The sequence below is a fragment of the Rhinopithecus bieti genome, unplaced genomic scaffold, assembly GCF_001698545.2.
Source record: "Rhinopithecus bieti isolate Rb0 unplaced genomic scaffold, ASM169854v2 scaffold_34319, whole genome shotgun sequence".
Classification (NCBI taxonomy): Eukaryota; Metazoa; Chordata; class Mammalia; order Primates; family Cercopithecidae; genus Rhinopithecus; species Rhinopithecus bieti.
Window position 1 is genome coordinate 147589 of NW_016814429.1, and position 11567 is coordinate 159155.

Sequence of the window (11567 nt, forward strand, 5' to 3'; positions counted from 1 at the left end):
CTGCTTTTCGGGTTCATGCCATTCTCCTGCCTCAGCCTCCTGAGTAGCTGGGACTACAGGCCCCCGCCACCTCACCCGGCTAGTTTTTTGCATTTTTTAGTAGAGACGGGGTTTCACCGGGTTAGCCAGGATGGTCTCGATCTCCTGACCTTGTGATCCGCCCGTCTCGGCCTCCCAAAGTGCTGGGATTACAGGACGTGTTTTCATAAGCAGCTACAACTCTATGTCCCAAACTGACCTCATTAGTACCCCTTCCTCCTTGTCACCCCTTTCCCTAAAACCTGCTTCTCCTGCTGTGGTCTTGGAGGCCTCTTCCCCTCTCTAAAGTCATCTCTCATCCCTCTCCCACCCCACTTTAGAACTGTGTCAAAGTTATTTTTGAATTCCTGGTGCCTCTAGTCCCGTGCCGGGCCCACAGAAGGCATGGGTGCTTGCCGAGTGAGGGATGAATAAATATTTGAGTGCTGGGTAGCATGCACCCCCAAAATGGGCTTCCCCTACTGATGATGCACACAGGCAAATTCAAACCTTTCAACTATTTTGTGTCACCCACAGATGTATAAATGCAAAAAAAAAAAAAAAAGAAAATAATCATAAGAGGAAAGAGAAACACAGCATTAAAATGTTTTAAAAGGAATAATAGGCTATCTCAGAGTATTTAAGGGTTCTATTTTCCTTTAAAACTGTGCTTTTAAAGCATAAACTATGTTCCTAGTCATTTAGTATTTGCTTATATTTGGCTGTTTTAATAAAGGCATATTTTAAGACACAATGCGGAAATTCATGGTTATAAATCTGGGGAGGAGGCAGACAGAGGAGTCACTATTTGAATCTTAATGGCCTCCTGACTAGAAGGGCCCTGCACCTGAAGTGCTCTACTCCCACCTGGTGGTGCAAGCAGAAAACTGCCAAAATACATTTTAATAGATTCATTTATTTATTTTATTTTATTTTTTTGGTGGAGATCCAGTCTCACTTTGTCGCCCAGGCTGGAGTGCAGTGGCGTCATCTTTGCTTACTGCAACCTCCGCCTTCCAGATTCAAGTGATTCTACTGCCTCTGCCTCCCAAGTAGCTGGGATTACAGGCGCCCACCACCATGCCCGGCTAATTTTTGTATTTTTAGTACAGACGATGTTTCACCATATTGGCCAGGCTGGTCTCGAACTCCTGACCTCAAGTGATCCGCCCGCCTTGGCCTTCCAAATTGCTGGGATTACAGGCATAAGCCACTGCGCCCAGCCAAGAGATTTTTTAAAAAATAAATAAACACACATATTCTTCAAAATGAAAGTGAGGAAGTGACTGCAATTGTCACAGACTGCCATTCATCCTAAAGAATTTTTATTCTTTGTCATTCCCTTACAGTGAAACCTTCTAAGCCCCTTTGTAGCATTCAAGGAAGACCAGAAACTGGCCACACTATTTCCCTTTCCTGTCTCTCTGCGCTTGGAACACCTTCCCCTGTGTACTACTGGTATAAACTTGAGGGAAGAGACATCGTGCCAGTGAAAGAAAACTTCAGTAAGTGTAACCTACAGTCGACCCTGGAAAGGCCTGGTGTCTGTGGTTGGATGACAGCGGGAGTGTGTGGTTGGCTGCTTGACCTTACAGTTCAATCTTCTTGTTTTCTCGGTGGTGGGTGGGGGGCGGGTAATGTAAAAAGAATGTCTGTCTCCCAATATGATGACTGTGTTCTGGTCTACTCCCCAAATTCTAAAAGCCAGCTCAGAGATGGTGAGTATGTAGGGAATAGGCATGGTCCCAGGTGAGTTAGCACTGGAACAGTCCTGAGGGGCCTGGTTGAATCCTGAACATCTCAAGAAAGAGAGGCCAATATGGGGGAGTGGGTGGACATTGAATGATCTGTTACACTGATGTTATCTGTATGCACAGAAGAGATCTCAAAAGTCTATTTCCTGGTTTCAACAGACCCAACCACCGGGATTTTGGTCATTGGAAATCTGACAAATTTTGAACAAGGTTATTATCAGTGTACTGCCATCAACAGGCTTGGCAATAGTTCCTGCGAAATCGATCTCACTTCTTCATGTGAGTTTACCATACAACTTTAACAGTTTCTCTTTAAATCTAGTAGTCTGGGCCTGTCAGCCAAATAAATTAGTTAGGATCCCTGGTTAGTGCTTCCTGCTTCTCTGGAGATTTGTGTGCTTTATATATAGGCTGATATGATGAATGACCATCCTAATATCTAATGCTCACATAATAATATATGCCATATGCTGGCCTAAATCCTTTACAGAAAGCAATTTGTTTAAGCTTCACAAAATTGCTAGAAGGTAGGTATTACTATTCAATAATAAAACAGCAGGCTTTCTGATAGCAGCAGGCTGAATTTCTCTTTGTGATGCTGTTGGTAAATCCAGGTGACACTGTAGCTCTGACAAACATATACCTTGCAAAGATCTGCCACTAATAATAATAGTATTATAATAATAACACTTGTACCCACAATCACGGTAGCTACTATTTGTGGAGCACGAATTATGCTGAGTATTATCTCACTCTTTCCTCCCAACCACCCCTATCTAGGGAGGTGCACTATTGTCGGCCTCATTTTGCTGAAAAGAACACTGAAGCTCAGGGAAGTAAATGACTTGCCCAAGGTCATCCAGTTAGTAACTGGCGGAGCCAGTATGCCTCTAAACCTCAATTTTCCTATTCAAAGGTGCTTATCACTCTCTGAGCATAAGATTTAAGACTCCTGGAATTGTCCAATTGAGCTGACCCAGGGGCAACCTCTCATAAGGAATATCTCACCAAACATCTCAAGGATCACTTAATAACACTCAGGGTCTTGTTTTTTTTTCAAACTTACTTTGAACTTGTGGTTTTAATATATGCCATATCCAGGCATGGCAAGTTCCAGTGGGTTATTGCTTTTCCTATGCAGCTGAACTTCCTTCCTTTTATTTCTCCTGAATTTTGCTCCTTCATTCTCATATCACTTTCAGCTATTTTCCCTGTTTCATTTCTGTTATCTTTCTTTAGAATTCCCTCAATCTCTTTTTGCCTTCTCAGAGGTACAATCGTACTACAGATGTGAGATATGTAGGATTTGGACTTGAGCATTGCTTCCTTTCTAGTCTTTTTTCCAATGATGTCCAGCACTGCCTTCCTCTCTCCCTCCCACATCCCTTCTTTCCTCCTTCCTTCCTCAAATAGTTACTGAATATCTACTGTGTGCCAGGGACTGTCCTAGGTGATAGAGATACAGAGATAAAGGAGCTCACAGTTCAGCTAGAGGGACAAACACAGACAACTTAAATGTGCTAAATCCTATAATAGAAGTCTGAACAGGGTCGATAGAGCACCAAGGGAGGAACAACTATGCTTATAGAACCGGGATGGCTTTACCAACCAAGTGCTATTTGAGCAGGATCTTGAAGGAACTTGCAAAGCCTTTTTATCTATAAAATGGGAAAGTTGAAGGATGACGGTAGAGCAGCAGGCTTAGAAGGGCAACCAGGTCATGATGGGGGAAGAGAATGGAGGGCTTCACATGGCATGTCTCTGAGGGAAAAATCACAAGAAACGGATATATCATCTGATATGTTTGAATCAATTGAGAGAAGTTTAATGGTTTTGTTGGAAATTTTGGGATGAGTGATAATGCACTTATTAATCCCCAAATGAGGCAATTATTAACCTCCGGGAAAATTTTTGTAAATGTTGTACAAGAAAGAATCATAGCATACTGTGTTCCTCAGCTGTGAACGATATTTACATAGTCATACTACGGCAAACTTGGATTTAACTAAAACTTGTGATAGAACTATTTTGGAAGAACGTGGTGGGTGTGAGCGGAGTGGTGTAAAAGAGCTCAATCTCCAACTTCTAGGGTATAAAGTTGAAAGAAAATGATGGAAATGGAAAAATAGTAGGACATATCAGAACAAGGATAATAAAAACATGGGAATAAGAAGACTCTTAAAAGAGTTAAGAGTGGTTGCCTTTTGTGAATGGGACTCAGAAATGGGAAGGAGTCGGGCAGGGAACTGCTGTTTCTGTGAGACATGTAGTAGAACTATTTGACTTTTTAAACTATTCACATATATGCTCTTAATCATAAAAAGTTAAAGGAATTATTATCAGGTAGCTCAAAATATAAGATGTCCATCCTTGCGTGAGGGGAGGCAGATGGGGATGCGTTGGCTTATAACTCAGATGTGGTCTTCCAGAGACAACACCTTAGGGCTTGAAGGTCTGGCGCTCAGCTGGATAGTGTCACACTCATTAAGTTTGTCCATAGACTGAGACAATAAACCAGATGCCTATTTATCAAAATGGGCATATCACTTCCCAGTGACCAGAGTACATGAGGTTCCTTGGTAAGCATGGATGCCGTGGGGGAGGTTTTTAGGGACCCATTTCACCTGTGCTCTGGGAAAGCCTAGTGAAATGTCCCTGCCTGTAACAGAGGCTTATCTCTAGTGACCAGATCACAACTCCATGGTGTCTCAAGACTCTTTTCTCTAAATCCCATTTCAAAAGCAACCCCACCTCCTCCAAGTTGGTCACATTGTATTCTTTATGTGCATAAATGTCAATAGTCTTCTCCCACTGTGAGTCCAAATGACACAGTTCTTGGGGTTTCCATTTCCCTAGCCTATACAAGTCATTTTCCCACTACTTGAATGGCCCTGATATTCCCCACTAGTCACAAACACACATTATAAAATGACAATATATTCCACTTTATTAACCAGCTGCTTGTGTCCTTCAGATCCAGAAGTTGGAATCATTGTTGGGGCCTTGATCGGTAGCCTGGTAGGTGCCGCCATCATCATCTCTGTTGTGTGCTTCGCAAGGAATAAGGCAAAAGCAAAGGCAAAAGAAAGAAATTCTAAGACCATCGCGGAACTTGAGTAAGCTCTCATTCTGTTGTCTTTACTTGAATACAAACATTTCTCAGGCATGGCTCTTTCAGTCATCAATTCCTAAGCACTCCTTTGAGCATAAGATATCAGAGGTATCTTTCTGTTTACTCTCACTGAATTTGAAAAAGAATGATGATGGCTGCTATTTATTGAGGGCTGTGTGCCAGGCTCTGTTCTAAGCACTTTATGTACATCAACTCATTTAGCCATCACAACAACCATTTTAGGTCCAAGAAAATGTTTTCATATATAATATTAACATTCTTGTCTTTAAACCAACATAGTCATAAAATATAATTTTAATTTTTTTTTATGGAACAAGGACAAAAGTGCCCTGGGAACACAGAAGTTAGAATGTGGCCCAGCCCACAGTCCATGCTCTTAATCACTCTATCTCTTCCCTAGTGTGTATCACACTCATTCATTTTTTTCATCTCCTTGCTTCTACAACTATATATTGGGTGTCAACCAGGTGCCAAGTATTGTATTAGATGGAGTGGGAAACAGAGATGCATCAGAGCTATGGATTTGGACCTTAAAGACCTTATTAGATGCTTAGACTCTTTCATTCTGACATCAGTTTTCCCACCTTTAAACACTGGTCTTTCTTAAACTTTCATTATATTGTTGAGACCTAACCTTTCTGAATTCAAAATAACATATGGCCTGACAATAAGTCAGAATATCAGAAATAACAGATTTCCTGAAGTCTGGGACCTATGGTCATTGAACCTACAGCGCATATGGTTTCACATGTAATTTCAAAGTTAGCATCTCCCTGACTTGTTCTTTTCTGGGCCTTCTTTCTTGCAGGCCAATGACAAAGATAAACCCCAGGGGAGAAAGCGAAGCAATGCCAACAGAAGACGCTACCCATCTAGAAGTAACTCTACCACCTTCCATTCATGAGACTGGCCCTAATAACATCCAAGAACCAGACTATGAACCAAAGCCTACTCAGGAGCCTGCCCCAGAGCCTGTCCCAGGATCAGAGCCTATGGCAGTGCCTGATCTTGACATCAAGCTGGAGCTAGAGCCAGAAACGCAGTCGGAATTGGAGCCAGAGCCAGAGCCAGAGTCAGAGCCTGGGGTTGCAGTTGAGCCCTTAAGTGAAGATGAAAAGGGAGTGGTTAAGGCATAGGCTGGTGGCCTAAGTACAGCATTAATCATTAAGGAACCCATTAGTGCCATTTGGAATTCAAATAACCTAACCAACCTCCACCTCCTCCCTCCATTTTGACCAACCTTCTTCTAACAAGGTGCTCATTCCTACTATGAATCCAGAATAAACACGCCAAGATAACAACTAAATCAGTGCAAGGGTTCCTGCATTACCAATACAGAATACTAACAATTTTACTAACATGTAAGCATAACAATTGACAAGGCAAGTGATTTCTAACTTAGTTGAGTTTTGCAACAGTACCTGTTATTTCAGAAAATATTATTTCTCTCTTTTTAGTTATGCTTTTTTTTCTTTTTTCTTAGACAGAGTCTTGCTCCATCACCCAGGCTATGATGGTAGTGGCGCGATCTCGGCTCACTGCAACCTCTGCCTCCCGGGTTCAAGTGATTCTCCTGCCTGAGCCTCCTGAGTAGCTGGGACGACAGGCACGTGCCACCATGCCCGGCTAATTTTTTGTATTTTTAGTAGAGACGGGGTTTGACCGTGTTAGCCAGGATGGTCTCCATCTCCTGACCTCATGATCCACCCACCTTGGCCTCCCAAAGTGCTGGGATTACAGGCGTGAGCCACTGCGCCCAGCCTCTTTTTAGCTACTCTTATGTTCCACGTGCACATATGACAAGGTGGCATCAATTACATTCAATATTATTTCTAGGAATAGTTTCCCATTCATTTTTATATTGACCACTAAGAAAATAATTCATCAGCATTATCTCATAGATTGAAAAATTTTCTCCAAATACAATAGAGAATATGTAAAGGGTATATATTAATTGGTATATAGCATTTAAAATCAGGTCTTATAATTAATGCTTCATTCCTCATATTAGATTTCCCAAGAAGTCACCCTGGTTTCCAATATCTGAGCACAGCAAATTTAAAAAATAACACAATTGCACGCCTGTAATCCTAGCACTTTGGGAGGCCGAGGCAGCTGGATCACCTGAGGTCAGGAGTTCGAGACCAGCCTGACCAACATGGTGAAACCCCCGTCTCTACTAAAAATACAAAAATTAGCTGGGTGTGGTGGTGCATGCCTGTAATCCCAGCTACTTGGGAGGCTGAGGCAGGAGAATCACTTAAACCCAGGAAGCGGAGGTTGCAGTGAGCCGAGATTGCACCACTACACTCCAGCCTGGGCAACAGAGTGAGACTCCATCTCAAAAACAAAAACAAAAACAGAAAACAAGCAAACAAAAAACAAAAAATCCCCACAACTTTGTCAAATAATGTACAGGCAAACATTTTCAAATATAATTTCCTTCAGTGAATACAAAATGTTGATATCACAAGTGATGTACAATTTAGTTTTGAATGAGTTATTATGTTATCACTGTGTCTGATGTTATCTACTTTGAAAGGCAGACCAGAGAAGTGTTCTAAATGAACACTTAAGATCTATTTTAGATAATTTCAACTAATTATTTAAATAACCTGTTTTAATGCCGGTACATACCACATTAATAAAGCGATACCAATCTTATATGAATGCTAAATATTACTAAAATGCACTGATATCACTTCTTCTTCCCCTGTTAAAAAGCTTTCTCACGATCATATTTCACCCACATCTTGCCTTGAAGAAACTTACAGGTAGACTTACCTTTTCACTTGTGAAATTAATCATATTTAAATCTTACTTTAAGGCTCAATAAATAATACTCATAATGTCCCATTTTAATGACTTCTAAGGCTAGTCCTTTTATAAACAACTTTCCTGACATAGCATTTATGTATAATAAACCAGACATTTAAAGTGCACAATTTGATGAGTTTTGACAGAGTACATACCCATGAAACCACCACACCCATCTAGAGAGAAAACATTTCCATCAGCCCAAAATGTTCCTTCATGCCCCTTTGTGCAAATCCACCATTGCCCTGGACCTAGGAAATCACTCATTGTTTTCCATCACTAGAGATTAACTTTGCCTTTTCTTGGCCCTCATACATATGGGATGATACAGTATGTACTTTTTTGTGTCTCACTTCCTTCTAAGGTGAATCCTTTTTAAACGAAGTAGTGAGTTTCTCATTTATCACTTTCAGATTTTCATGTAAAAGATTTTCTTAAACTGCAAACTCCTTTCTATATGGATCATAACCATACACAGATTGAGATAGAGTCTCTGTAGGTTTTAAGGAGAGTTAAAATGGAAATTAACATTACACTTATCTAGAGCCATGAAGAGAAGAGATAGCAAGCGTTTATTTCTGCATTTTCTTCGATGTGTCAATTTTCAGAAAATGTCAGGGATTTCTGACACATCTATAATTTCATTCATACTAAATATGAAAGTATGATATACATTGTGTCTGATGGACGCAAGAAGCAAAATGATGAAGGTCTTAAGAATGACCTAATATTTAGAGATTAAAAAGTAAACAGCAGTGTAAACATCTCAATTACCAGAATATCCAAGTAGCTGGAACTCACTTTTCCTTTCCATTTTTATTATAGAGGCAAATCACAAGAGACTGACACATAATAGTCAACAATTACACCCCAAAATTTTTGATAGATCAGTGCAGTCCAGGAAAGAAAGCACTACTGGTAGTCTTATAGAGCTCTGTCCTTATTAGCACTGTTCTGTTCAAAATACTGATGAATAGTTGAATCAGTGGCTTGTAACCTTTTTCTGAGGTCATGGATCACCTTGGGAATCTGCTGAAAACTCTAAACCCATCTCCACTGAAAAATGCTTATACACACAAAGTGTCACATATAGTTTTGGGTGAGTTACAGACTCCCTGAATCCAAGATGGAGAACCAGTTACTTAGATCAAAACACACGAAGTACCCTTAATAAATTTGTGGATGACTTGCTCCTAGGGGGAATGGCCACTAGGCTATAAGACAGAATCACAATTCAGAATGATATTGATAGCTCAAAAGTGGAGTTGAAGTCAACAAAATGAATTTGACAGGAATAAATAGAAAAATCTGGATTTAAAACATGGAGTACATGTTGCCCAGGCAGAAACCCTACATGGGCAACGTTAGGAAGCACATGAGATTAATCTGAATTTGTACCTTTGGATCTCTCCTTTCAGTGCCATTTCTGGCCTTGTGGCACTTTATTTTCCAAACGCCCAGGATTCTTATGCTCCTACTAGTTCAGTGACCCGCTTAGTTCTTCCTCTCTCGGGCAGGACTCATTGTGCAGGACCTAAAGTAGCTGTTCTGTAACCCGTTCTTGTCCAGTGAACATGATCTTTCATCATTCAGTGATCTCATTAGGTTGATAAATGAGAGTCTTCTTGGGAGTATTTACCTTTTAAAGAGGACTCCAGCACAGATAATCCTTAATCCGAAGAGTCTAAACAATCCAGAGAAGAGATGTTTCTGAAAAAAGGAAACTTCTCAGCCCCTCTCAAATCAAACCAGGTGGTTTACCACCCATTCAAGCTGCTCTGGGCAACTCAGGTTTGATCAGAGCTAGAAGAGCACTCTGAAATAAATAGTATTCAAACTTTTTCAACCCCAGCACACCTGAGTTATAACACACACAGTGGGCCACTCCTAACAATGATGAGGTTGGAGATGATGTACAATAAATTCTTGGTGGGGGAGATAGGAAGGGGTAAATGTACTTTTAAAAAGCTGGTTCGGCCGGGCGCGGTGGCTCAAGCCTGTAATCCCAGCACTTTGGGAGGCCGAGACGGGCGGATCACGAGGTCAGGAGATCGAGACCATCCTGGCTAACATGGTGAAACCCCGTCTCTACTAAAAAATACAAAAAACTAGCTGGGCGAGGTGGCGGGGGCCTGTAGTCCCAGCTACTTGGAGGCTGAGGCAGGAGAATGGCGTAAACCCGGGAGGCGGAGCTTGCAGTGAGCTGAGAACCTGAGATCCGGCCACTGCACTCCAGCCTGGGTGACAGAGCGAGACTCCGTCTCTCTTATATATTGCTACCCAGCCCCTAGAGGAGAATCCCTGAGTGCAGAGAAGTAAAATAATCTGCCTGAGATTACACAAAGTCAAAACTAGATTCACATCATTTGGATTTCAGTGCAATGCTCTTTCAACTGCACCAAACTACTAATTTCAGTGAAACAAACGCAAGCTTTAGTAATAAAAGGTTGTTTTACAATGTCTACTTGCTGGAAAACACATCAGTGGGCCTCATAAAAGGTTTAAACAAATCGATAAAGACTCAATACTCCCACTTGTCTTTGAAACTTTGGTTTAAAAACAAAACAAATAATTCAGAGATGATAATGAGGGCTCCAGGAAACGATAGAAAGATGTACCAATAAAGAAAAACTGTTCCACCACTCACAACACTTCAGAAAGCAAATGTGTGGGGTTTCCACGCCAAGTAATTTTCCAATTCTCTGCAGACACCAACTGGGTGTCCTACAATTTAATTCAATTCTGACACTACCCAGGGTTGGGTCTGACAAGACTGCCCCCAACTTCAGACACATCACAAGTATTGGGTGCCCAGGGTACCCACACTTCTGTTTGACTTGGGTATAAATTGGGGGTTCCCACAACCTTAAGTTTGATAATTTGCTGTAATGGCTCATAGAACTCAAGGAAACGCTCTTGTTTACCAGTTTATTATAAAGGATACAGATGAATGGCCAGCTGAAGAGGTACATAGGGTGAGGTCCAGAAGAGTCCTCAACATAGGAGCTTCTGTTCCCATGAAGTTGGGGTGCACCACTCTTCTGGCATGTAGGTGTGTCACCAACCTAGATGCTCACCAAACCCTGTAGTTTAGGAATTTTTATGGAGGCTTCATTACATAGGCATGATCAACTGTTAACTCAATCTCCAGCCCCTCTTCCCTCCCTGGAGGATGGGGCTGAAAGTTCTAATCCTCTAATCATGGCTTGGTCACTAATAGCTCCCATTCTAAAGCTATCCAGGAGCCCACCAAGAGTTGCATCATTAGAACAAAAGGCACGCCTAGCACCCAGGAAATCCCAAGGGGTTTAGGAGCTCTATGTAAGACACTCCTATCACTCAGGAACTGTCAGGGGTTTTAGGAGCTCTGTTTCAGGTACTGGGGGCTGAGACCAAATACGTATTTCTTACTATGTCACAGCCAAATTAAAGAAAAGCACCAGGATAGGTGTTACAACTAACTGGTTATTTTCAAAATGCCAGAGTACCTTTCATTTGGTCCACTGTTTTTGAATAGAGGCAGAAAAGAAAATGAATTAGAATCCAGGAAAGCTAGATTTTGGTACTGGCTGTTTCTCTAGCTCTGGGTGTTTTCTCAGCTGTAAAATGGAGATGATTTCTGCCTTCTTAAAGACTACAGGGAGAATAGATGTAAAAACTTATAAATTAAAAAACTGTGGTAGAACTATAGTTGTAGAAATGAGGTCTCCCTGACAACTGATTCAGTATTCTTTTTTCTCTCAACCAGGGATTTTTAACCTTTTGGGGGAATCACAGATGCCCTTGAGAATTTGATGAAAGCTATAAATCCTCTTCCCAGAGAAATTCACATTACAAATTTCTGC

At 41.3% G+C, this 11567-nt stretch overlaps 1 protein-coding gene across 2 annotated transcripts in view; it reads left to right on the forward strand.

Annotated features, from left to right (window-relative positions):
• VSIG1 (V-set and immunoglobulin domain containing 1) overlaps nt 1–7845 on the forward strand; it is a 40670-nt gene extending 32825 nt beyond the window's left edge. The window contains exons 4-7 of one of the 2 annotated variants that reach the window (XM_017850280.1): nt 1368–1523; nt 1932–2051; nt 4747–4888; nt 5714–7845. In XM_017850280.1, coding sequence (XP_017705769.1) covers nt 1368–1523; nt 1932–2051; nt 4747–4888; nt 5714–6041 — 746 coding nt within the window. In that variant the 3' untranslated portion in view covers nt 6042–7845. The remainder of the gene's footprint in view (nt 1–1367; nt 1524–1931; nt 2052–4746; nt 4889–5713) is intronic. The other variant, XM_017850282.1, reaches the window with a different exon arrangement.
• Nucleotides 7846–11567: the final 3722 nt, after the last annotated feature.